Genomic DNA, 27741 nt, shown 5'->3' with positions numbered 1-27741 from the left:
GCCCAAAGATGCTCTTCGCATCTTGGCTCTCATTGCTTTCTACCAACAGATCAATGCTGCAGACTTTGGGACTTAATGGACTTCCTCACTGGCATCCTTTGCAAACAGACTCGGAGCGGTGAGGTATCTAAAAGGCGAAGCATTTGACGTGGACGTGTCCAGTCTGAGTCTTGCTTCGCTGTTGATCTTGCTGGTGACCTCGGTAAAACTCCCCATCTCAGCCTCCGTGATGGAGAGATCGTATTGCTTTTCTGCCTCACAGGATTATTGTAGTGGATGCAGCAGGATGGGACGCGTGAAATGCTCTGTACACTTGGAAATGCAAATTTGCTTATTTATTTTAAATACTTCTACACTGCCACTCTCCAAACGGATTCCAGGTGGTGTCTAGCAAACGCAGAAGGCAATTCTCATGGTTTACACAAATCTTATATCACTCTAAACCAATTTGCTACTTGCCTTCTTATCTTATCACCGCTAAGGAAAGCAGCTGTTGTTCTCTTCGAACACTGTTTTAAAATACTGTTTAAACAACAGGATCTTTTCCCTTATTCCACATACTCTTTTAGGCCCAATATGCCTGGCTCCTTCAGGCATTTGGTCTTCAAAGCCTCTTCTTCACTTTCTCCTCTGAATGCTTTCTTGCTGCACAAGCATCTTCCTGGAGTCCTTCCAGAAGCAGCAGTGACAGTTGGGATCGCCTGATTTAATCAGTCTGCTCAGCAGAGTGATCAACTACTTTTTATAAGTTGACTTGCAATCACGGAAGGAAGGTGGCATTTGAACCTGACACATACATTGTCTGGAGCGTTTAATTCTTGCACGCCGTGTGTTTGTGCAAGGGTGTGAGGTGGGCTTCTTTGGCTTCCGATCCGTGTGAACAGAGCAGTGGGCCTTGATCAAGGATATCTGTGTTCAAACCCAGCTGAGTTCATTCACCAGCCCTTCCTCACAGAGTACACAGGAAGAGAAACTGAATAATCTCCCATACCAGTTCCGAGCTCCTCGGAGGAACAGCAGGATGAAACTTTAATTAACAGGGTGTGGAAAAGACAATATTAAAGATGGTCTTTTGTTGGAGGAATGAGTGGTTGCATTCGCTAAATAAACAGTATGTTGTGCTACTTTTCCTTCAACTTTTCGAGACCCAACAAAATCAAATGGGGAAGCTATAACAGATGTTGGAGAGACTGAGGGAACGGGGTCTTTGGATGTTGAGGGGAGACTGAGGGAACTGGGATAATGGATGTTCAGGTGAGACTGAGGAAATGGGGTCTTTTCAGCCTGGAGAAGAGGAGACTCCAAGGGGATCTGTTGGTGACATATTGATACGTCTCATACGTGAGAGGGTGTCACACAGAGGTGGGCAGATTCCTGTTCTCCCCTGCAGAGGAAGGCAGGAGGCGTTCCAATGGAGCAAAGCTCAGGGAACCAAGGTTCAGTTTGGAAGCCAGGAAGTATTTTCTGATGATTAGGACCCCAAGGGTAAGGAATGGGCTTCCACAGGAGGTGGCCAAAGTCCCATTGGTGAGGGTGTTCAAGGACAGGCTGGACATGCACATGGAAAGCATGTCATGTGCAGAGCCGGCTGGAGCCAGGGGTCAGACTAGATGGCCCGGGAGATCCCTTCTGACTCATCCAGGTTTCTGTGTTTCTATGTCTACCTTTTCATAGATGAAGCAGAAGGCCGTGGGGGGAGCTTTTTAATAAAAATGTGGGCTTGCAGGTAGGAAGAACTGAGACTGGAAGCCTTGCTCACCTCAGACCTTGTTCAGGTCTTCTCTGCCTGTCCCTGATGGACTGCAGAGAGGCAAGGCAGGGAAGCATTCGGCTTCCCTTTCCTTCATGCCCCCTTTGATAGAAAATACAGACCTGCAAATTCCTTGGGCTGGATCACGGTTCTGCCATCTGCAACAGGAAGATACTTTCTGTGAGAGGAAGGGTTCTGCTCGCCGAAGGGCCCTACTGGGGATGGGAAGGTTCCCTCAAGCAAATCCGCTTCATTTGACCTTGGGGGATTTCCACAGCAGTTCTAGTCTGGCTGTTGGAAACAAACTGTGCCTGGATTTTGTCCAGGTTTTGGAAACGTGCAGAGAACAGTTGTGCCCATTAAGCACCAAGATCTGAGTTTTGTAGCTGCATTTGTGGCACTGGCAATTTGCGCAAATCAAGTTGGCTGTGCAGTCTACCTACCTCACAGGGTTGATGAGGGGATAAAAGGGGGAGGGGGTGAATCAGGATAGTCAGGAATAAATGTAATAGATACGAATTCTGTCCGGCCCTTCTGAAGATGCTCCTGGCTGCCTCCTGCACTGTGCCTTTCCGTCACCTTCTGCAGGGCACTTTACAGAAATTCGTCGATGACCTCTTTGAGACAATCTTCAGCACGGCGCACCGTGGCAGTGCCCTGCCCCTGGCCATCAAGTACATGTTTGACTTCCTGGACGAGCAAGCAGACAAGCACAACATCCACGACCCACACGTTCGACACACGTGGAAGAGCAACTGGTGCGTACCGAGGGCCGGCGGGCATGCTAGTCTGTGGTTGCCTAGAGAAGCAGAACGATTGGACCGGAGGGAGGGAGGGAGGGCTGAGGGGGAAGGAGCTGCGTCTCCAGGAAACTGAGGAAGAAATGCAACTGGGTGCTATTTCTCGACCGTTTACACTTACGATAGGTCCATCCTTGCTCAGCCCTGATTACTTCACTCACACACTAGGGCTAGATTCTCTTTACCAAGTGTCTTCTCTGGAAGTTCATGGAATGTTTTATAAAAGAATTTAAGAGAATTCTCTCAAAGTTTAGGATAATTTTGGATGCTTCCTACTCAGATGGATGTTGGAATGGTCAAGTACATTTCAGGTTTGTTTCCTCCCTTCCCTTCCCTTCCCTTCCCTTCCCTTCCGGAACACTGAGAACCTTCAACTGGAGCTTGATGCAAAGACATAGCTATAGCAAATCTGAGCCTGGGAATTCATTCTGAGTACCAGGATTGGATGGAGCTCCCAGCCCATCCACACACAAATTCACTCGAGGTCATCCAAAGCTTTCTTTTCTGAGCAGTAAAATTTAGGGTGGGAGGAAAGTCTTTTTGTAGCTCTTGTTGTTCAGCAACTGGGAGTCAAAGTCCTGGAGATGTAGTAGCGTTTTCAGAGCGATGGGCTGCCGAAGCAACATGTTGGCTGGGCACAGCTGCCCTCCAGCCCAGCTCAGAAGCCATCCAGCAAAGCACCAGGTGGTCCCTCCATCCGTCTTGTTCCATTTCATGGAATAAAAGCAAGAAACTAGGTCCAGCTGTGAGGCGATCCGATTCCTTGCCACGCCGCTTTCATGGGAAGTGTCCTTATCCAACCCTAGAGAGCAGGAATGGGTGAGTTTGCTAAGATCTTACAGATTTCCTTACGCCTGATTTCCGCCCCTGCTTCGAAGCACTGCTCATGGTGTGCAAATCAGACAATTGCACGAACTGAACTCTGATCCGACATGGAATTTCTGCCGATATCCACCAATCAGCGCAAATTTCTCCATGTGTGCCATTTTCCATAAATTAAAGTGGGGCTGGCTTGATCCGTGGGGGAAATTTGCGCAAATCAGGGAAGTTTTGCCATGTGCATGGAAGAATGTGTCTGGGCATGTGCGAACATTCTTGGGGGACGCGCCCTCACATTCGCAAATGCATTTGGCATTTTGAACAGGGCGGGCTCGTGCATTTCGTGAGCAACAATGAAATCCTCACCTGCCCCTCCTGGAGACGGGTGGTTTGCTTTCTTTGCAGCTTTGCAAAAGATGCTGACACATTTAAGGCATGCAAGCAGGTGGGTGAGGGGGGCTCCAATGCACCCCCCCAACTCTTTTACCAATCCTGCTGACTGGCAGGTTGTTGGCATGCCACAAAATAAAAGGGCAAAAGAAACCCCAGGCAACCAAAGTGGCTTTAAGCTAATGAAACATTAGCATGTTATTAACATCATCTCTGGCACTAATCTAAATCTGATTGAAGCCACTCAGACTAAATGAGCAGGAGGTTTATTTAAAGGGGGGAGGTGGGGTTTGGGGGGATCTGGGAAATGGAAAAAATGATCTTGTCTCAATCAGGTCCAATTCATTCCAAGTCAGCTTCTCTGCTTTTTTCCTCCTGATCGTTTTCTTTAGCCTGCCTTCCTTCATTGAGTCCAGGTGCAGAGAGAGAGAGAGGGAGAGAGAGGTCTCCTGACTTGGGTGATGCAGTGGGAAGGCAGGGGTGGGAGCCCTGGAAGCCCTCCATTGCGCTGGGGGTTGGTCTTGAAGGCCTTCCAGGCCCCGACCAGCTCCCTGTTCTATGGTTGTGTGGATGGTCAGATGGCCGACAGAGCTAAAAAATGCCCGTGGGAAATGTCCAGAGAGCTTGCCGTGCATCTGTCCTGACCCAACCTGGTTCTGAGATACGAGGGGTGCCCCCATGGACTGGAGCTGGGCATGAGTGGCCCTGGGTCTCGCAGGGGTCACCCTCAGTGTCCTGGGGTGAGAGGCCTTCGCTGCACCAGCCTCAGCACCCGCTGTTGCTTGTGCCCATCTTTGGCCATCGGCAGCATCCCCTTTGAGCGCCGCTCACGCTCCCAGGGACTCGGGCAGATCTCATCAGGACCAGACAAGGAACGGCCGTGGCAGTCAGATCAGCACGTGGGGAGCCGTTTTTAGCCTGAGTCCCAATTTAATTTTTAATTTAACTCTGGATCCAGATTTGGGTGGGTGGGTGGGCCAAACATACAGGGGACAGGGTGCAGGTCAAAAGAGGGGGTCCAATCTTGAAAATGCTGGCATTCTGCAGCTTAAAGCTCCTGCTGCCTTCTCCTAAGTCAAGTCTCAGGAGAGGGTGGCCAACGCTTTACCACAGGGAAAAATGCACAAATGAAAGATTCCATCCCTGTTTCCTGGAAGAAAGGGGGTGCCCAGCCGAAGGGGTGGGGTCCAAAGAAGGGGTGGGGTCTTAGAGAGCAAGCCAGGCGGGAGTCCAGAAGCCCTTGTGAGACGAAGGCTGTGCAACCGGCAAGGTACAGCAGCTCAAACGAAGGCTGTGGCACATGGCGTGGAAGAGGGCGTTGATTCCTGGTGAGCACCCCCACCAAGGCTGGGCATCCTCTCCAGGAACACCGACGTGGGGTCACGGCCAAGCAGGCCAGGGCAGCCAAGCAAAGGGAATCCATGAGATGAGATGGGTGCTCATCTCCAAACTGGATTGTTCACACAACCTGAGCCTGAGCCTGAGCCTGAGCCTGAGCCTGAGCCTGAGCCTGAGCCTGAGCCTGAGCCTGGGCCGGGCCTGGGCCTGGGCCCGGGCCTGGGCCAGGGCCAAGCCAAGCCAAGCCAAGCCAAGCCAAGCCAGCCCTTTAGCCTCCAGGCCACCCTCCCTCTCCTGGGTCTATCTCTTCACTAGCATGGCCCCCAACCGCGTCCTTCCCTTGGGCGCAGTTTTGCTGCTGACAGGGGCCAGGCAGGGGCATCTCCTGCTCCTCCTTCGCACCCCCTTTGTTATCTGGCTCAGAGCAAGGGGCACGAAGGACACTGCAAAGGCCACGAGCAAGAGGAGCCCAGGGGTGTTTCTGGCCCAGGGCCTGGCCCAGCCAGGGCTCCTCCCTTGAGCGTTGTGGCTACTTAGGGAGAAACCAAGCCCAATTTGCTCTACGGCCAGTGCAGAGTATAAACGAGAGGACCTGTGGCTGCACCGGTTCCCTGAATTGGCCAGGGGATGCGCCATGGGCCTCCAAATTTGGGGGGGGGGGCTCCCCACGGGGCAAACCATGCACCGATTCCTCTCCCCAGGCAGAGAGCAAAGGACAGCACTTTTGCATGGACTGTTTAAAGTTCTTCCCTTCCCTTGTTTGAAAAGCTGCCTGAACATGCAGGCTCCATGCCTTCCTTCCAGGAGGACACGGGCAAAGCCGCTTCCGTGAAGGAAAAGACCCCATTCTCACACAAAGCAGCCCTTAACTGCAAACAGGTCATGGAAGCACCTTTCTGAGCTGGGAGAAGTACAGAGACGGGCGGCAAAACTGATCGGGGGCTGGAGCAGCTTCCGCGGCTGCAACACCAGGGACTGTTCAGCTTCAGAAAGAGGCGAGGAAGGGGAGACAGGAGGGGCATGCTTCTGCTTTCCCCACGGGCTGGAGAAAGTGGAGAGGGAGACATTCATGATGAAGTTGTTGGTGCTGGAGAACACCGTGCTTCTCCTTTGCAAGAGAAAGATTGCGGTTTCCATTTCACATTTTGTCGGGACTGCACCTGCTTCCACGGGGTGAGGGGACTGAGGACCTCAGAGCTGAATGCTGAGGCTTTGGCAGCAAGGGGTAAATCACCAAACCCTGGGAAAACCAGTGTTTCTGCATGGAGAAGTTTGACCAGGAATGCTGTGGAGCTTTGAGGAATTAGACTCCCTCTCAGTTCCCGCAGCAGGAGTGCCTGCATTGATCAGGCACCGAGCTCGAGGGTGCCACTTGGACTTCAGGGTGGGAAACTGCCAGCAAGAGGGAGGCCCCATAATGTGGAAGGCGACAGCAAACCCCCACATTATAATTGCCAGGTGAACTCGTCATGGCTAAACACTCTCCAAACTCCTGCAGAAGAGGAACACGGACAAGAAAACCTGTCAGTCTGTGAATCTTCTTGCTAAGTGTCCACACAAAACTTAATATACGTATTTTGTGAGCCAGTTCCTTTAATACAAGCTCTTCTTTGCAGGCCCCATTCCTAATATGCATCCTTTTGCACACTTTTCTGAAATGTACACATTTGTGTATATAGTTTTAATTGCAGAACTGTTATACAAATGTCAGAGAGGCACAAAAATCGACAGAGAATGTTCTGGTTTGTGTATTTGTTTGAGAAGTGCATGTTAAGTCAAATTGTATTAAATATGAACCAGCAGGTTTCAGCCATATTCCTTCCTACACCTTGCCAATTCCCCCAAGGTTATTTTCCCAGCTGCAGTACTTCCTATTGATATTTAGAGTCCTGAAAAGAAAAGAAAGTCTCTGCTTGCAAGAGAAGCGTGGCCATATTTGAGAGATCCATAGGATTGGGGACCCCAAGTTTGTCTTCATGATTGCAGCTCTGCCAATAAGCTGAACTGCGGCTTGTTTTTGATGCTTTGCTTCCTACCACTTCTCACAATCCTGCACGATTAGGCTATTCAGAAACATCGGGGAAAGTGTGAAACTGTGATAGGAAGCCAGACACCTCCCAGACAAAGACAGCATGAGCTGGTGAATGACACCTCCCTTTTTCTCCTCTCTCTCCTTCCTGCAGCTTGCCACTGAGGTTTTGGGTGAACATGATCAAAAACCCCCAGTTTGTCTTCGACATCCACAAAAACAGTATCACGGACGCCTGCCTGTCAGTGGTAGCACAAACCTTCATGGACTCCTGTTCGACCTCAGAGCACCGCTTAGGCAAAGATTCCCCCTCGAATAAGCTCCTCTATGCCAAGGATATTCCCAGCTACAAGAACTGGGTGGAAAGGTATGGCTCGCCTTCTCCTGTGATGCTCACACCCAGCCTGTGTCCCAGGGAAATTGTGTGGGGACAGCTTAGCACTGACACAAGAGGTTTGTAAGCCATCCAGGAAGGCCTCAGCCGTTGTAGGCAACCTGTAAACACATGTAGAAGGAAGGAAGGAAGGAAGGAAGGAAGGAAGGAAGGAAGGAAGGAAGGAAGGAAGGAGGGAGGGAGCTGATGGCATTCAGGGGAGCAAAGCATGGCAGTGATGCCAAAGCTGCCGCTGCTGCTTCTCTACTTCTCTTCCTTCTTCCTTCTTCTCCTCTTCCTCCTCCTCCTTTTCCTTCCACTTCAGAAATATTCCTGAAATGCTCTCTTCCCTGCAACAGGTTTGCCTAGGTTTCCAGATCCACAGGGAGAGCCTCCTCTTGGTGCAGCCACCCTCAGGACCACGTGGGATGGGGACACGCCAAAGCGGTGGCCCTCCCCGCAGAGGGGGCTTTCTCGGCCCCTCTCTGTTGCCCTTCCTCTCGCAAGCCAGTAGGATGTTCATTCAGATGCGCCTTTGGCATGGAAGCCTGGCTGTTGGGGATGAGGACAGAACTGGCCAGCGCTGGCTGCTTCTCTGAGGGAGCAACTCCATGGCCCATAGACGGTCTTTGGGAGTCAGATTTCCAGCTCTGGATTCAGGGGCTGCACTCAGACCTCAGAGCCAGGCACTGGAACGCCATGTCTCGCAGTCAGTGCAGAAAGAATCAGGCCAGCTTCCTTTGCAAAGCGGGGAGCCCAGTGGGCAAAGGGGGGCATTTGGGTAGGCGAGGAGGAGAGTGGAGAAGCCAGGGCACAAGCCACCCCGAGGTGCCCTGTCTCCCTCCCTCCCGCTCAGGAACACTGCCTTTGCAGGACGGGCCAAGGCTCCCCCACACTGGAGATGCGGGGCAGGATGCTCAGCTCTCCTCCCGCCCTGCGCCAGCTGACAGCCCCGTGTTTGGGGGTTTAGGGGTTCTAGCAGTAGGGTCCCTCTGCGCTTGTGTTTTTCATTGCATTTTTCAATTTATGGTTATTTATGTTGGGTTTTAATTAAGATGTTGCTTTTCATCTTGGTATTAGCTTCCCTGAGTGCCATTTTGGTAGAACAGCAGGAGATTGGGGGAAATAGATAGCTACGGCAACAGATGTGTGTGTGTGTGTGTGTGTAAAATCCCAGCCTGCCTGCCTGCCTATCATTTGTCCATCTGTCCATCCATCTGCCCATCGGTCCATCCATTTGTCTGTCTGTCCATCCATCCATCCTACAGAAACATAGAAACAGAGCGAGTCAGAAGGGTCTCCTGGACCATCTAGTCTGACCCCTGGCTCCAGCCGGCTCCGCTCACAACATGCCCACCATGTGGACGTCCAGCCTATCCTTGAACACCCGCACCGATGGGGCCTCAACCACCTCCTGTGGGAGCCCATTCCACGCCCTCGGGGTCCTGACTGTCAGGAAGTGCTTCCCAGCATCCAAATTGAACCTTGGTTCCTATCATCTCTCCCTCTCTATCCTCATATCTATCTTTCTGTCAGGATAGACGGACAGGCAGTCATAGATAGATAAAGATACCGAGATATGGAGATTTAGCAAGGATATAACACAGGGGTAGAGAACAGGTGGTCCTTCAGAGTGCTTGACTTCAACCTCCACCAGCTCCACCCAGTGTGGCCAGTGGGCAGGCCTGCTGAAAGAAGCAGTCCAAGGGGAACTGGAGAGTCGTGGGCTCCAAACCCTCAATACAAGGGAGGCCCCCAATTTGGAAGCCTTGTGCACCTCAATAGAAACATAGAAACAGAGTGAGTCAGAAGGAGCTTCTCAGGCCATCTAGTCTGACCCCCAAATAACAGAAGCAGGGGAGAGGGAAAAAATGGTGCAGCTCTGGTGCGTGTTTAGAGCAGCCTGGAAGGGTCCATTTGATTATTGTCAGCAGCAATTAGTGTGGACCCTTTTTTCCATTCCTCCTTTGCTGTTTTGTGAGGTCATTTTGCTCAGCTCTGCTTTCATGTCATGTTGTTGTTGTTAGTTGTGTCCGACCCATCGCGACCCCGTGAACAACACTCCTCCAGGTCTTCCTGTCCTCCACCATCCCCTGGAGTCCACCCAAGCCCACACCAACTGCCTCAGTGACCCCATCCAGCCACCTCATCCTCAGCCGCCCCCTCCTTCTTTTGCCGTCTATTGTTCCCAGCATTAGGCTCTTCCCCAGGGAGTCCTTCCTTCTCATTAGGTGGCCAAAGTATTTGAGCTTCATCTTCAGGATCTGGCCTTCTAAAGAGCAGTCAGGGTCAATCTCCTCTAGGACTGACCGGTTTGATCGCCTTGCAGTCCAAGGGACTCGCAGGAGTCTCCTCCAGAACCACAATTCAAAGGCCTCAATCCTTCGGCGCTCAGGCCTCCTTATGGTCCAGCTTTCACAGCCACGCATTGCCACTGGGAAGACCATAGCCTTGACTATACGCACTTTTGTTGGCAGGGTGATGTCTCTACTTTTTAGTATGCTGTCTAGATTTGCCATAGCTGTCCTCCCCAGGAGCAAGCGTCTTTTAATTTCTTGGCTGCAGTTCCCATCTGCGGTGATCTTGGAGCCCAGGAAAATAAAATCTGTCACTATCTCCATTTCTTCCCCATCTATTTTCCAGGAAGTGAGAGGACCAGATGCCATGATCTTAGTTTTCTTAATGATGAGTTTCAAGCCAACTTTTGCATTCTCCTCCTTCACCCACATCAAGAGGCTCTTTATTTCCTCTTCACTTTCACATCATAAGACTCTTTAATTAGAAGGATCCACTGAGAATGTTTTCAGCTGTAATTTCTCTTGTAGAGAAACTGCAGTTCAAGGCATGGGGGAGGTGGGGATAGAGCTGGAAAAGGCATTTTTTAAAAGTTCAGCAGGGGAGTCTCCTCGGGCCCCCACCTCCTGACATCAGCAACTCACACAAATATGGAACAGTCCATTTCCAGTCCATATCGCTTTCACTTCTAAATCTGTCCCATCCCTCCTGCCCCTCTACCTGGATATTTGTAGCATTTTTATGTGTTTTCATGAAATGCACATTTTTGTAAACATTTTAGCTTGAAGTCTATGCTTCTGTATTCATTTTCATCTAAAATATGCATTTTGATCCCTTTTTGAGCAGATTTCACTGAAAAACTGCAAAGAGAACTGTAAAAACCAAAGCATCCTAGAGATGTTTTCCTCCCATTTTCATAAGATTAGAGTCTGGGCTCATCCCATGTAGTTGGTGGGAGACTTGGGACAGAGGAATCGGCTGTTCTTCATATAGCACTTCCTTAAATTATGCAAATCATGACCACAGGGTAGGCTTGCCCCCCAGTTTGGATGGCTTTGGAGGAAATGGGACCAGTTCACGGAGGAGAAAGCTCTTCAGAAGCACTTGTCCTGCTCCACTTACTTCCAGTGGCAGGAGATGCATCGTCCGTTGGGGTAATGCAACCACGGGGGTGCAGTGTGGAGCTCATGCCCTACTTGGAAGCTTCCCTCAGGCAAAAGTGATGTGAAGGAAAATGCTCTTTTAGGCTGCGTTAACAGAAGGGTCATTCCGAAGCTTGTGAAATGCTAGTTCCCCTCTACTCGGAGTAGGGCCTTCTCTGTGGTGGCGCCCAGATTGTGGAATGCACTCCCCGGAGAGGTTCGCCTGAAGCTGAGCTTCTATTCTTTTCGGTGCCAGGTCAAAACCTTTTTATTCACTCGTTATTTTAGAAATTAGTATTTTAATGTTTTATCAGTCACTTTTGATTTAATTTAATTTAATTTATTTTTACTGGTTATATGTTATTTATTATATTGCGATAGACTGTTTTATTGTTTTCAGATTTTAATGATTGTAAGCCATCCTGAGATGCCATGCATAAGAGATGGCATATAAAAGTTTTAAATAAATAAATACTCAGCACTGGTCATGCCTCACCTGGGGTGCTGTGTCCAGTTCTGAGCACCAGAGTTTAAGAGAGTTAGAGACCAGCTGGAAAGGGTCCAGAGGAGGGCAATAGGGATGATCCAGGGACTGGAGGCAAAGCCCTGAGAATGATTGGAAAACCTGGGCTTGTTTAGCCTTGAGAAGAGGGGAGAGAGGACGGCGCTCTACAAGTCCTCGGAAGGCTGCCACCAAGAGGAAGGGCAGGGTCTCGTCTCGACCATCCCAGAGTACAGGGCATAGAATAAGGGGCTCAAGTTGCAGGAAGCCAGGTTCCGGCTGGACATCAGGAAGAACTTAAAGCAGTACAGCAACGGGACCCACAGCACAGGGAGGTGGTGGGCTCTCCCACACTGGAGGCCTTCAAGCTGCAGCTGGGCCGCCACCTGAGAGGGACAGTTTAGCTGGGAGTCCTGCCCTGAGCAGGGCCCATGGCCCTTTTGATCCCTTCCAACTCTACTGTTCTAGGATTCTGTGAACCAGCTGGTTACTGTAAACAGAGTGCTGGATAAAAGGCAACCCAGCTCTGATCCGACATAACTCCTTATAGCAGTCCACAAACTAAGAATCAGGTCAGCTCGCTGCCAAAATGCAGACAGAATCAAATCACGCAGCATCCCCAGTCAGAATACACTTTGCTGGACCAACGTATTTATTATCTCACTTATTGGCAGGGCTTCTGTGCTGCTCCACATCAAAACTGATCAAGCAGTGGACAGGAAACATACAATCACGGTTTAAAAATGTAATGATATCAATTAAACATTAAAATGGAACCACTACCCAGATTAAAAACACCACAAAGGTATCATCAGTGAAACTAATTCAGTGCAAACTCACAGGCCGTTCCCAAATACCTGATGCAATAAAAGGGTTTTGCTGGGTATGGGAACCCAGCAGGGAAGGTGCCAACCTAGTCTCCCCACAAAGGGTTTTCCAGAGATTTGGGGCAAGCACTGAGGGGGCCCTGACCTGCATTCCCACCAAGCATGCCTGTGAGGGTGGTGGGACCCAGAGAAGGACCTCTGCAGAAGGCCTGGCAGCCCACACAGGCTCCTGCGGGAGGCTCTCAAGAGAGGAGCCCACCTTTCCAGAGATGCCAGGCACACCATCTTCCTACCTTTTGCCTTCAACTTGGTGCATCTGTGTGGCTCTTCAGGGAAACCATGTGTCTTGGCAGGCTGTGGATCTACTGTCCTGCCCTGACTGAGAGGAGCTGCCCAGATGACCACGAAGGGAGCAATGCAGACTCGTTGCTGAGCAACTGCAGAAGTCTCCTGCAATCCGCTTGCCCCTCTGCAGCAAAGGCACCTGATTCCAGAAAACCCCAGAAGAAGTAATGAATCTGCGTTGCCTTTGTTCTTTTGAATGCTGCCTGGGTCAGTGAACCTCTTCTGCCCTGTTTCCCAGAGCATAAACTGGCTCGTTTCCCTCTAGTCCTTAAGAACAACTTAGGCACAGTATAAAAAACCAGGGCATAATTAAGCAAGGTCTCACTAAAGGGGCCAGACGGTTGCTAAGAAACTGTGTTTGCAGAAACTGAGGTCTCCGACCACTCCTAAAAATAATTATCTGGCCAAATCGGAGCCCAGCGGTGGCTGAGCTGAGAAAAATTGCTTTTCATATCGACTGCAACACAGAAGTTTTTAGCCAGCGTTGTCTTCCTCCCCCGGCAAATACATTTCCCAGAGCCCAAACACGGAATATGCATTGTGGTCTACAAACAGGTAAGAAGGAGAGCATTTCTATTGCACAGGCAAAGCAAGAGGTCTGGTTATGCCATGCTTCAAGGCAGTCTAAAAAAAATCACCTTAAATCAAATGAATAAACCAGGGTAGGTCTGTCCCTGGAGCAACAGTTGTGGTGTGTGTCACAGGAATGATTGACAGAACAGTGGAGCCTAACGTACATGCAGTTGAAAAAGCTCAGCTCAGGCACAATGGGATGATCGGCCATTAAATCATTCCGTCCAGCCAGGAGTGCTCAGTGGCTGTAAACCGAATGTTCTGGGTGGAGGCAGTTGCCAGCTGAGCATCTCTCGGGTGTCCGGATTCCTTCACTGTGGGCTGAAAGCCATAAATGACCCAGGGAGCTTAACTCTGTTTAATGAGATGGTTGTTCTTCCCGGCCCCATAGCGAAATCTCCCATCCTTTTGTGGTTTGTTGCAGGGTGGGTAGGTTCAGGAAGAGAGTCCAGTCACCGAAACACAGCTCAGTCTGATTTGTTCTTTATTTTCTTCCCACTGTTGGGTTAATGTGCTCAAGATCTGTAGTTCCCCCAAGGCCCAGAAATATGGAACGAACCAGCTCTAAATAGTAGCAGCTTAGGTGCCTTCTTCAATGTAACTTAGAAGGATGAAGCCTTCAAAGTTCATTTTCTATTTTTTCCAGACTTAAATCCAGTTGTCTTGAACGTTGAGAATTTCTCCCATCTTAACTTGGAGTCATTTTGAGGTTTCTGCTGTAATTTGCATGGAAATGCATAAGCATTTTTGTGCTGATTGTTCCCAATGTGTACACATTTTGTGTGCGGTTTTGCCTAACACCAACAGATTTTGCAAGTGCTTTTCCAAACATAACACTTCTGTGATGCAACATTTACATGAATGGGATTTCAGCCTTCTAATTCGACTTGGCATTGCAGCCAAACATCAGATGTCTGAAACCACCTCAATAAAACCAAAAATAAAACCTTTAAATTAGGAAATAGTTAAAAAAGATACAATCCTATGGGTATTTTTACAGACAAAAATTCTATAACCGCCTTCATGCTCCAGTCAGAACCTTTTTCTGTCTAAACACATGTGCGATTGTAGCTTGTTCATTGAGACTGGGTACCCTCTTCAGATCTCAGAGAGGAGTCTCAGTTCAAACCTGTAATCCTATAAACAGTCAGACAAGCAAGTTCTGAACCACTGCAAAGAGGACTTGCGTCACTGGGGGCAGGGGGTCGACTTGGAAAAGGGCCTTTGTAGAAGATTCTATGATAGGACAAGTTTGTGTAGAATATAACTGTATAACTTAGGAGCCAGGTAGGAGGGAAATTGGGGAAATCCATTCACTAAGCTGTTTAATGTGAACTTACCCATTTTTGGACTTTTGAACCAGTGGGTACGATGGAAATTCATTACCCTGAACTTCTCCAAATGTTGCAATTGGAGTTCTCTGATCAAAACTTCATATATATGAGAACAAGTATACAGATGTGTATTTTTAACGAAGTCTACGTTAAAATGCATCATATGAGGAAAATAACATGTTAAACATGTCCCTTTGGGCACAATTACATTAAGTGCATCTATTAGAAGAAATCCACACAAACATGCATAGAAGCGTTTGTGTGGCATTTTAAAAAATAGAGCAGCATTTTAGGATGGGTTTAGGGTTGGAAACTGAGAAAAACTGCAATCGGCAGAAATCTGCCCCTCTCACATGGAAGGACTGTCTGCATCTGTACCAAGTCATCATTCAACTTCTGAGCTGTCCCATATGCAAGTTTGTAACCCAGGTTGTTCTAGTGAGATCAAGTGGGTCTCCAGGAATCTTTCATTTGTGGGCCTGTGAGCACTAGCAGTGCCACTGTCCATCTCTGAACCAAGAGCAGAGAAAGCAAGATCCAAATCTACTTCAGCCCTTTGGTTAAATGGAAAGGCTCCATAGTTCCACCCCTTCCCCCTGTGAAGGACAGTCCAAATTAGACCTGGAGTTTCTTTTCCCCGCACTTCCGAAGGCCATTCCAGTGCCAGAGCTGGATATACTGGAGCTCTGGCAGCATTTGATCTGATCCCGAAGCCCTGGGGAAGGAGCCAGCGTGCTAAGGGGGACCGGCTCGTTAGCATGCATTGGCACGGTGGAGCTCGGCGAGGGGCTGCAGCTGACCTTTGCTTCCTGTCTAGGCTGCCAGATCCATAATACTCCTTAGAACTTCATCAGTGAAATCTAATTGCATTTGTCACAAGCAATAAAACATTTCCGTGCAACAAGGACAGTGCAAAAGGAAGGCATGTGAGGAGGCACACAACCGAAAAAGCAAACCTGCCAATCATGACATGACGCTGATGGAACTGGTGCCTGGCCTGAATCAAAGCCAGCGGAATGGAGGGGCTGGTTTGCTTGCACCCCGTTGGTGCTGAGCTCTCCTCTCCCCGCTGCTTAGGACATCAGGGTGTGGCAGAGCATGGGGAAGAAAAGCAAAGCGGGCAGGATTAATATTAAACCAGAGGTGGGAGAAGAGTGGACCACCAAAACATGTCTGGCACTGCACAGACTCTCTGCAATTCCTGCTGCCAGATAATTCTGCCCGAGGTGCTGCTTGCGAATGATAGGAAGGGAATCTTCATTCTCTCCAATCTCTTCTCAAAGATTGGGAGTAAGGAAGGGATTTCTTGCGACCACTGTTAAGAGTAGCCTCTTGTGTTTGCACACATGTATGAGCATGTGTGTGTGCACAGGTGTGCTAAACCGTGTATACACCACGTACTAACACTGCAATGCCATAGGCTGGGTTCCCCCTCTTCTCTTCTCTTCCTCAGAAGAGAGAGACGGAACTGATTTTGTATAATCTAAGATGGGGTGGGCAGAGATAGATGTGTACATAACTTTGAGCTTCAACTCCCAGCACTTTCGACCATTAGCCAATTTGGCAGGGCTCTCTGGCTAGCTACCTCCTGCCCACCCCGATCTCAAATACAGACTGTTAGTTTTCAGTTCCGATTGCTTTTCCTAGCAGAAGGTTGCAAACAGGGAAGCGACATCATAACATGCATCTACAAGTAATCTAGAAGGAATGTCAGTAGGACAACGTCCTGTGTCTTGCAAGGCCGGGATGTGCTGTGAAGGACCATGGCAGGTGTGATGGAGGATTGTGCTAAGCAGCACATGGTGTGGTAGAGGAGAAAAGGTTGTGCAGCAGGAGACAGAGGGGGCACTGAAGGAAATGGAACATACAGTTATGGAGCAAGTCAGAAGACATTCGCAGAGCATGAACTTTTCAAGGCAGTGAGGTTCTTAGACGTGCTTGGATCTAGGGAGAATGTGAGAGGAATAAAAGTTTGGACAGCCCACATTTGATTAGGAAGACATCTGTTCTGGAACAGACTTTCTGCTAGTGGGAAAGTTGTGGCTAAAGAGAGGCAAGGAAGAATTTAGCATAAGAAGAATATAACTTCTCTTTATATGAGAGAGGGAGAAGGAGAGAATTAAATCTAGGTTTTTCTGAACCTCCAACATGAGTTGTCTTGATCTGGGCAGCAAAACTGATTTCCATTTTATCTGAAGCTGGAGCCATCTGCTGGGGTGGATTTAATTATTTCAATTAATGGTTGCCATTCTTTTGCCTTGATCCAAAGTTTCTCTTCTCAGAAGTTAAACCAGGCTGGTTTGATAGAGACAAGGCACAGGCAGGGCTGGGGGGAGAGGTGCCCCTTGGGATTATGAGCTTCTGCCTTCTGTTGGTCCACATGAAAACCAGTCAGTGGAGAGACCCACTAACCCTTTGGCACATCTGGTTCCTTGCTGCCATATTGCAACAGAAAAGCGGAACGCCCTCATCTCTGATGTCATATCTCCCATGAGCCTCCAGTGCGAAATGAAATCCGGTGCCCCTCTGCACCCGAGTAGTAGATGCCACAGTGTAATCATGTCGTTCCTGTAATTGCATCTGTGGTAACACATGGACTTATTACAAGCTTTTCATATGCTAAATGATTATTAACGAGCAGGCTTCTCAACCAGCAGCAGCTCCATCAACAAAAGCCCTCTGCAGGACAATTAGCTCCCTGCTGGAGCTAAAACCTGGACCACCCTGGCGGATTTCAGGATGGAAGCGAGATGGCTCTCGGTGAAGTTGCTCCTTTGCCGTTAGAGGAGCTGGCAAGCGACCACGGGGGGGAAGCCAGATCAAGGCAGGGCTCCGCTCGGCTGCTGACCCACAATTCCCTGGAGTGTCTCCTTGAGAGCCATTTCCAGCAGGCGCCAAGCCCTCGTGGCACCCGATGTCCAAAAGGGGTTCCACTGCCTATGTTGTTGGGGAGCCCCTTGTTCTGCCCGCTGCCAGCTGGAGGTCATGGCCTGCATTTATCCGGAGGGCCAGGTTTGGCCCTCTGAAAAATGCACAGGCTGGGATGCCCATAGGAAAGATTGCATTTCTGCAGTACGCTCTCCTGCCTTCCCCAGCCTGCCCGGGGCCCCTGCAAGCCCCCCTTTCCGGGCACATGACCCTGGGTGGGCAGCTGGCAGGGCTGCAAGGGGAGGGACGGGGGCTCGGATTGGCCCTTCCAGCTCCAAGACCGTAGGAATCCTCTGGCCCCTGAATGATATCAAGAGGCCACAGGATGGTTCCCTAATTGAGTTAACATATCACATTGAATGCAGGTACCCATCACATGCAAATAATCCTCACATCAAAATAAAAATAAATATCACATGAACATAGAATAATAAACACAGGAAAGCTAATTAAGTGAAAGGAAATAATAATTTCTGGGGTTGTCTGACTTCCCTCTGCTTACACACTGGAACCTGCAGGCCAGCTCGGTGCTTGTCCTCACTTAGTTCATTTCGAGGGGAAAGGACCAGAGTTCAGGGGCAGAAGCACGTGGACTGCAGCTCTCGTTTGCTCGGAAAAGGGCTCTTGTCGTCCCCGGTATCTCCTGGGAAAGCTTGGAAAAGTCTCCTGTGTGGAAACCGGGGAGGCCTTCCCTACCCAGGATAGCACCCCCTAAGCCAGAGGACACAACGTTCTGCAAGGAGAATAATTAGCTCTGTTACGAGCGTCTTGCTGAATGCACTGCAGAGCTGTGGCCTAATCCATGCTGCGTTTGCCCCGGCCTGGCTCCGGGCAAGGCCAAGCGCATGCACTGGCTCCTCTTCTCTTTCCACAGCTGCTTACTAAAATCGCAGTGAGAAGGGTGAGGCTTCATTATCACGGCCACTACCCTTCTTTTTATCGCATACCCATCGGTATGCATAGCAGAATGCTCTCATTTGCTCTCATTCCTTCGACATCGAGAGAAATGAGCAAAGGTTGGCCGCAGTGCGCAGACCCAACCCAGTGGGCTCGGTTAAATCCATTCCTCCTGCTTTCGGAAATTTCCAGGCTGCTTTTTCTCTCCTGTCTGCTCAGTGAAGGCATTGGAGTTTGCACGATGCATTTGTATGCGTTGGCACAAACTGACATCCCAGATCCAAAGCTCGGCAAATCCCCCCAAATGCACCTTATCCGTAGATGTTTCTTTGAAAAGTTTTTAAAAGAAACTGAAAAATACTGCTACATATCAGAATGTGTGAGGAGCCCATTTTCGGGGTGGGAATCCAGCAGATTCCCAGGGTTTGGCTCCCCGAGCGCCAGTCTGCTGATGAGTGCCAGGATTTCAGCCCCACGGGAATGCTGGGCCAGCAGCATCTCTCTGCCACTCCACATGTGGCCAGTTTTTCTTGCGCTGCTTCACGTGATGTTGTAGAAGGTCTCCAGTGGTCCAACCTTCATTCGAGGAGCGTTCCCGGACTTCCTCTGAGCTCGACTTGTTTTCCAAGACTGGGCCAAGCATGAGAAGCCCAAGTCTAAGTCTAAGCCCAAGTCTTAGAGAGACAGAGTCCATGGCACTTTGACATATTCCTAGTTGCTGTTGCTGTTGTTGTTATTGTTGCTGTTATTATTATTATTTCCTAGTTGTAAATTATTATTATTATCATTAGCATTAGTACTAGTACTAATACTTTTTAAAAGGCTTCAAGTACCCAGAATCCATGCAACTTGGGAAAACCCAGTAGCTGTAAACTATCCCAAGACATCTATGTCTGGAACGGTATAGACAAGTTTTAAATAAATAAAGATAAATAAGCAAATAGCTGCATAACCCACGGGCTGGATCCTGCGGCAGATTGCTCTGGCATCCCCTTGACTCCCAGGAATGGCCGTTCCCATGGCTTGTTGCCTGCCTCCCTGGGACATCTGACAGTATCGCGGGGCACCTGTACTGGCGGGCTTGGTTCTTGGGTCTGAGCGAAGCTGCACGGGCCATCGAGAGTCACTGTGTGCCAGAGAGAAGCTAGAAGAGTCAATTAGGCAAAAGCAGACGCTGACGCTGTCAGATCCAACTACTGTCCGCAGCCTGTCCTCTCCTCCAAGGAGTGACAGGTGTGGCGTAATAGAGGGTCTCTCAGAGACGTTGACATGTACAGACTCCGAATTAAACTGTCATTCTGTCCTGGGCAGGATTCAGGCCCGATGTCTAGAGAGCTTCACAGGGGCTACCAGTGTCAGGGTGGTGACAGGACGGAGGCACTGGGAGAAGGAAGAGGTTGAGTGATGGAGTGCGAGGGAGACTGGCCTTCAGCGAGGGTCCACCTCTTGGGCTTGAAACACCTCCTCACCCGCACTGAATTGATAAGCACTGCATCCGGTTGCTTGGCAGGGCAGCTGGTACCATGAGATAAAGCATAAGGCACGTTCCACTCCCTCCCTCAAAGCTCCTGGCTAGTTTTCATATGATGCGATGGAGAGTAAGCAGGAAACCTGAAGAGCCACTTGGTTCTGGGAAATATAAGAAATGTGAAGGGCCAGATCATTTCCTCCATGTTTTCAGGGAGAACTGAGCGCATTCACACAAGGGAAGGATGAAATTTTTGTTTCAGTTTGCAAATCACTCAGAAATGCTGTTTGCAATCCCAAAGGCAGGTTGTACACAAGAATGGGAGTGAGCCAAGCCAAGCTTGGAGGTAAAGTTTAGTGAAAAGTATTCCTGCTCTTCCCATTAATAGCTTTCATTCCCTGAATCTATATATACATAGTTATCCTTGGTATCAGCACAGCATCAAATGTTGTGATGCAACTCTTTAAAAGATACAGACTAGTGTTGTTGCAAGTTATTTTCCTACCAGACTGCATTTGTGATGCTATTTTCATTTACAGACACATTGCATGTGTCTCTTTGAATTGCAGAGCTCCATTACAAAGTTCAGAAAAGTGAGAATTCTCAAGAATAACTACCTTTCCTCTGGGATATCGTGGGCGTTACAATGAGTTTAAGGCACAGATTTCCCTATCTTTAATTCAACAATACACCCATCACTTCTCCCCCTGTCCAGGTATTATTTGCTTAGAAACTGATGTAATACCAACATTCATTCTCCCATTCAACTCAGTGGGATGGGGCATTTATGTCACGAGAGTGGATGTCTTTCAGTGGGATGCTTTAGGGACCTATCAATCAGCCATCCTGTTTCCTAAAACAGCTGCTCCTGGGCTGGAGCCCAGCTAAAATACCTCTGCGCACTCAGAGAAAACTGGGAGTAATCTCTGGGAGACCTTCCATCACTTTGCTAGCGGTGGCCTCCTAGCCATGTTTCCTTAGATGCCACCTGCCAAAGATGCTGCTCAAGGCAGAAGATGATCATTTTTGGCACATTCCCACATCTCCTTCAGTACTTGTGGATGTCACCTGTAATTTGTGTTCCGATGAAGCAGGTGGGACTAATGCTTCTTGTTGGCAGGTCCATCCAGAGGGAGGGTTGGTGAGCAGTTCAGGCAGGAGATGAAAGCTGAAAGAGCGGTCCTTAGACGGAGACCTGGGGTGCTACCAGTGGGAAGGGACACTGGAAAGCAGCAGGTGGGACCTCCAAGGATCATATTCCATTTTGCAATGCCTCCTGAGGCTGCATTCCAGTGGCGGGCAAGGCCAAAGGCAAAAAGCATCAAGCCGAAAATACCGGCATGTTTTAGCTCAAAGCTCCTACTGTCCGTCACTCACCCTTAGTGAACGCGTTCCAACCGTTTAGAGCGAGGAAAAGCTTGCAGGAAAGTCAGAAAACCCCACAAGTGACTGGTGGTCAAAGGAAAGGGGTGGGACCAGAGGGGTGGTCAATGGGGGAACACGATGCAGGCCGCTGGGTGGGCTAGGTGTCCTTGCCCTCAGTCCTGAGGTTCTGAAGCCCTTCTTTAAGAGAACCATGGCTGCTTTCCCACATTCTCCACGTCTGTAGAGGGAAGGCCCTCCTGCTGCTGCACCGGACTATCTTCTTAAAATACAGTACGAAACTATAAGTTTATTCAGTCATGGGTTATCCTTTCCACTAACTTGGGCTCCTGCTCACGGACTCCAGGACCATGGAGAGCTCCCAGAGAAAACAGTGGCCGAAAAATATGAAAAATTCTTTAAAAACAGTCAAAACCTGCTTTTTGCCATTCTCCCCCTTGACCAAGCATGAAAATACACATTTTAGATTTACTTTTTTTTGGGGGGGAGCAATTCCTGCATTTGCAGGGGCGTCAATATCCAGCATGTGTGAGTTTATGGAAATGGATATGAATGCGTTTGTGCTAACCCATTTATGTCAGTCAGCAGACAACAGGATGAAGGGCATGTGACGATCTCAGGAACGTGGAATGAATGGAATTTGCAATGTTGATCTATGTCACTTCGGGAATTCCGGGAGGGACCATCAGTCAGTGGTTGGAGCACATGGAGAACCTGTTGAACGTCTCGGGTGGCCATCTCGGAAAAGATCTCTAGTAGCAGGATGGGGGAGACCTTCTCTTGGAGCTCCAGAGGGCCTCGCTGCTGAGCTCAGAGATGCCGCAGGCATGAGATTGCAAGAACAACGACCAGATGCATCGAGAGAACATTTCAGAGCTTTGTGTGTGGTGCATGGATGCTCTTCACTGAGTGCTTTCATAGCGAGAAGGTGACAGGTGCCCGTTTTCATCCACTGGTGGAGGGACGCCACGACTGGCTTTCCTGCAGCCCCTGCCTGGGTCCAGAATTCACCAGGTCCTTCTCCCCGTGTCCGCGCTCTCCCCGCCGCAGTGCCAGCAGCAGGGCTTCCTGGCCCGGAGAACTGCTGGCTGAACCCGGCAGGTGCTTCGGCGCCAACAACAAGCCACCTGTTAGCTAGTCTGGCTCCCTTCTCCTTGCTCTCGCCCTAATTATGAAATCACGGTGGCTGTGGCAAGAGGGGTGTTTTGTGCAAGAGTCTGTGCGTACATGCGCGTGCACGAAATGTCAAATTGAAGAAATTAAAAATGTAAATGACGGAGCCTAATTAACCAGTTGACAGCAGAGCACAGCTGCCGGTGACAGTGACTGATCACCTTCCGCCAATCTTGGCCTCCAAGGCCTGCCTCATGTTGGTGGAGCGGCAGAAGAGGGAGAGCATCCGAAATAGCAGCTCCCTTAAAGGGACAGTGCCTTGCACACGACTTGAGAAGGGGCCTTCCCTTGACTGGGCCCATCGCTCCCAGAGCGCCGCAGTTCCAGCATGGATGGCTTGGCAGGGTCTCCAGCAGGTGTTTTCCCAGAACTTCTGCTGTGCGCTGGAGCGGGGCGTGCCCAGTGCTAGAGGCAGCCGTAGAAACATAGAAACAGAGCGAGCCAGAAGGGGCCTCCCGGGCCATCTAGTCTGACCCCCGGCTCCAGCCGGCTCCGCTCATGACATGCCCACCACGTGCATGTCCAGCCTATCCTTGAACACCCGCACTGATGGGGCCTCAGCCACCTCCCGGGGAAGCCCATTCCACACCCTCGGGGTGCTGACTGTCAGGAAGTGCTTCCTAGCGTCCAAATTTATTTGTTTGTTTGTTTGTTTGTTTGTTTGAACTTTTCTATTCTGTCCCATCACAACAGTTTAAACAGTTAAGAGTAACAGATGAAATGGTAGGAATGGAATTTGGGGCACATTCTGAGAGGATGGCTGCTCTGAAATCGGAGTCCATCTCAAGCTTGGAGGGCAGGGCAGGTGGAAAGACCTTGGAACACCCTCTGCTTGCCACCAAAAGGTTCCTCTTCTGCCTTTTCCTCTCCACCTGCTCTGCGGCCCCCTTTCCTCCCTCCCTGACCCTCTTCCGAGTTCATGACTGTCATCCTGGAATGGGAGCCACGTTCAGCAAGTGGAGAACCAGGCATGCTCCTCCCTCGTCCGTGCCACTTAGAGCCTTCTTGGTGTCATCCCACGAAGCTGCTGTGTGGGAGACTCGGCGAAGATAAAAGGAACGCACAAGTAAACCACGGCTTTACCTGACACGGGAGGTGCTGATGGCCACTGTGTGGACGACATGCCGGACAGATGGACCCAAGGTCTGGATTCCTCCAGCCACCCATCCAAGCTCATAGCTGGGTCTACAATCCGGCAGAATCCACATCGTTTGATTCCCAGGATGGTTCTACCAAGCCATGAGAACTTTCCTCCCCTGCTTCCTTTTCAGCACACAAACACACACACGATTATGGATTGGCTTAGAATATTTCATGGCCACTTTTCAGGGTAGAAACCCTCACAAGATCACATGCTACTGTAAGACACATAAAGTCAGCCTGATATTAAGTTAAAAACACCATAAAATGGTAAGGATGCAAGAGAAATAACAATAAAAAGAACACTGCCGGCAATAAAAACAGGGAAAAAACAATCATTTTAGCAGGTCCACAGTAAAATAACATGTTTTCAAGGCCTTCTTAAAAGCCAGCAATGTTTACTCAGTCATTTTAAAGTGTAATGTTCTTTTTTTTTTAAGTGCTGCTTTGTTTACTGGTTGAATAATTGCTCTATACCTCTTACCTTGGAATTTTCTGACTGTAATGTATTTATTTTTTCATAATGTTACACTTGCCCTTTTGTGATCCCTGGAGGATGTAGAGCAGCATATTAATGGAGAGAATAAAAAAGAATAAATAGATGCATTTAGAAGAGACTGCCATAGAAACAAGAGCTCTTGGAAAAAGTTTTCCAGGAAAGTGAGGCCTGGTGCGATTGTGTTAACTCTCAGTGTTGTCTGCAAGGCCGTGGATGATGGGGAGTCACAGCCCCAAGGTTCCTGCCCTCCCCCGTCACAACTGCCCCGGGGCACAGTTGGGCCTACAAGGGAGAGAAAAGGGGCACGCCAGGAGGTGGGGAGTGGGGGAAACCGGCCCCAAGAAGTTAAGCTGATTCCAGCCAGCCCACCCCCTTTCCCTCCTTCCCAGTTCTAAACCTAGATGGCCAATAGTGGCCACCTAGAGAAGATGCAGAGGACAATGGGTGAGGAATTTTGGGGGTGGGAATCCAGCAGATTCCCGGGGCTCGGCTCCCCAGATCCCAGCCCGCTTTGTTGCAGGGGGGAGTCAGAGTCCCTGGTGAGGGCACCCGGTGTTTATACGGGGCGTGCCCCACATGACTGCCGGACAAGGGGCGTCCCCTTCCGTTGTTCGCGCTGCCGCATGTGACATGGGAGCGGTACCCAACTTTTTGTGACTGAGTGCTCACAGATCCCCGAGTTCAGCAGCCAAAGGGTGGCTCGAAAGGCTTGCAAAACAGGAAGCTCTTCAGAACACCCCCGACCCCAACTGGGGAGCGGATGCCATAAGGGTGGAGCCACTTCCAAGAGGGCTCTGCTCCAGTCCATGGCCACTGGATCACTAAATGTGACTCAAGACTCAGCAGGCTCTTTGATCCCCTCCAGGTACTACTCGGATATCGGCAAGATGCCCGCGATCAGTGACCAGGACATGAATGCCTACCTGGCTGAGCAGTCGCGCATGCACATGAACGAGTTCAACACCATGAGTGCGCTCTCCGAGATCTACTCCTACGTGGGCAAATACAGTGAGGAGGTGAGTGAGGGGAGGGTGAAGAGAGCCCAGGATCGTGGCCACTGCTCCTCTGATTGCAGAAAGGTTGTTCCAGGGTCTGTGCACAAGAAAATCCCACATTTCTCTGTGTGCCAGTCTGAAATAAAAATAGGACATGGTTTCATGTTGTACCTTTGTTTCATGTGTCAACTCTTGGAAGTAATTTCTGTATACCAGGGCTGAGCCGGATGTGCTCCACAGAAGAGCCACATACGGTAAATGTCAGATGTTTGAAAGCCGCAAGAGGGAGCCCGGTGGTGGCAGGTGCTGAGCGGCCAGTGGGTGCTTGTGGGAGCCCATGGTGGTATGTGGTGTTCTGTGACAAGACGGGCTGTGGAGGTTGGCTTCCTAAATATATCCCTGGACTTGTTCCTTGAGAGCAAGTGTCTAGTCCCTCTGGTTCTATAGCTTTGCTTGAAGTAAGCGTGATCAATGTCTATTGAAATCTCAGAAGCAGCAGGATTCAGTTGCCAGTGGGTTAGTAGGCGGCTGGGTGAGGAGACCTCAGTGCTCTGCACATTCCCTTCACTAAACCCAGAAGTACCAATTCTGTGAACTATGGAAAAGGCAAGAAAAAAGAGCGATTGTAAACCACGCAGAGAGCTCTGACTATTTGGATTGCACAGAAATGAAATAATTACGATGGTAGTAATGCCAACAGAAATGATACCCTGACTGTTAACTTTTCCCAGTGCTGAATTTTGATTCCCACCTCTTTTCTTTCCACTCGGTTCTCACTGATTCCAAATCAGTGATTTCGAATCCTGATTCTAAATCTATTGGGCAATGATCACAGAAGTGAACTGTCTTTGACAGCATCTAGTTGGCTGTCACCCAACTCCAACTAGGAGGCTGGCCATCTGGGCCTGGAATCCTCCCTAGAAAGGCCGTTGCATTTGCAAACAGCTTCTGCACGTGTAAGCCCATCTTCCTGATCCTCACCCAGGACGCACATTGTTTTACCCACCGATTTGACACCCCAGGCTCCATCTCCCCCAGCAAAGCGCCGGTGGGCAGGACTCAACCTCCTTTAAAGAGGGTAGCCCAAATTCCGTCGAGCTCACCCTAGTGGACCAGAGGCTACCTTGCGACCAAGGCTTGAATCCACTTCAGTAGATGGCCTTGTGGATTGGGTTTCACTGGTGGGGTGGAAGCAAACAATGCCCCCATATTTGAGCTCTTGCTTCCTGTAGCTCAATCTTAGCAGAGGTATCTCGATGCTTTGGAATGGAGGAATCATGGGCAGAAGCCAGGAGACTACGGAAAGGCTGATGGTCTGGAAAAGGTGGAAGGACCAGGGGGAAGGAGCAGCCACCTGGGGAAGTGGAGCTGGCCATACAGGGCACCCCGTCAACACCCCTAGTACTAACGCCCGTGCTGAATTGGTCCTTGATGCTCTTCTGCTTCTGAGGTGACAGGTCGGGGGGCAGGACCTCTTCTCAATCATCCCAGAGTGCGGGATGCAGCATAACAGTCTCAGGTTCCAGGAAGCCGGTTCTGGATGGACTTCAGGAAGAACTTCCTGACCGTTGGGAAAAGATGGCAATGGAACCAAAGACTTAGGCACTCGTGGGCTGTCCTGCGCTGGAGGCCCTCCAGAGGCACCTGGGCAGCCCTCTGGGAGGGATGGCTTAGCTTGGACCTGGCGGCCCGCTGGCCCCTTCCAACTCTGCTGCTCTGTGACAGCACAATTGTCCCCACTGTTTGACACGGCGAGCGGGTCCAGTGATGCTTTATTCCGACTGTCTGTGCCTTTCCTTACGCAGATCCTGGGTGCCCTGGATCAAGACGACCAGGCTGGCAAGCAGAAGCTGGCCTACAAACTTGAACAAGTTATAACCCTCATGAGCATAGACAGCTGAGAACTGCCCTACCAGGGGACTCCCTGGGGGGGATTCACACAAGAACAAAATCAAAACCAAGCCGTGCCTCAGTCAAGAACATCCTCTTTACCAAGTGCAAGTTTCTGATTGCCCGTCTGGAGGAGTCCCCGGAACAACTCTCGGCTCCTCGAAGGCTCGCCTGCAGAACCTACGGACACCGAGCAACTAGGGCTCGAGGACTGAGGGGCCTCTCTGTGGAGGGACCCCAGACGTGGGGACCATTTCGGTGGCGCTCCCTCGTCCACAGATTCCCCTTCTGCCTTCACCCAGAGCATATCATCCGTTAACCGACGGGGGAGCCACGTGGCTTGCCTCCGTCATGCTGCTTTAACGGCGCTCCTTGGGCTCCCAGCCCGGAGCAATACCGAACTCAGTGTTAGGTGGAAGCTGCACCAAGGCAGGACTTACTCTCTTGCCTCCAAGAAGCCTGGCAGGGTGGGAACGGACCTTGCTCTTCCCCCACCCGGCAGCGGTCCCTTCCCCGCGGCTTGCCCCGTGGGAGAGTCACGGCCAGGGGCGGCTCGCCGTGCGAACTCTCAGCGCTGCCCAGCTGCTCTGCTGGGAACGGGTGGAAAAGGCAGTGAGACCACCCTTTCTCCCACCCCCGATTTCCATCGATGCAACTCTTTGTTTCCATGGATCGTGGCCATCTTCCATTTGTCCACTGACTCTGCAACCACCCACCCGAGCACACGCCTCCCGTCAGCCGTAGCCACCCCGTTTCACCTCCGTTCACCCCGAGAAAGTCATTCAGATCTTTTCCCAAGACATGAGGACATCCATCCCATCTTCAGCCGGCAGGGCCTCACCTCCGAGCAG

At 50.1% G+C, this 27741-nt stretch overlaps 1 protein-coding gene across 5 annotated transcripts in view; it reads left to right on the top strand.

The window, feature by feature from the left end:
- The window catches only part of PLXNA4 (plexin A4), a 498163-nt gene extending 470634 nt beyond the window's left edge, over window positions 1–27529 (top strand). For all 5 annotated transcript variants that reach the window (XM_044428501.1, XM_044428509.1, XM_044428519.1 and 2 more), the window contains 4 exons: window positions 2339–2508; window positions 7281–7493; window positions 24871–25021; window positions 26806–27529. In XM_044428501.1, coding sequence (XP_044284436.1) covers window positions 2339–2508; window positions 7281–7493; window positions 24871–25021; window positions 26806–26901 — 630 coding nt within the window. In that variant the 3' untranslated portion in view covers window positions 26902–27529. The remainder of the gene's footprint in view (window positions 1–2338; window positions 2509–7280; window positions 7494–24870; window positions 25022–26805) is intronic.
- Window positions 27530–27741: the final 212 nt, after the last annotated feature.

Source organism: Varanus komodoensis, unplaced genomic scaffold (assembly GCF_004798865.1).
Source record: "Varanus komodoensis strain SLA01 unplaced genomic scaffold, ASM479886v1 scaffold1, whole genome shotgun sequence".
NCBI lineage: Eukaryota > Metazoa > Chordata > Lepidosauria > Squamata > Varanidae > Varanus > Varanus komodoensis.
The sequence above is the reverse complement of the archived record's forward strand: the minus strand, read 5'-3'. Positions and strand labels throughout refer to the sequence as shown.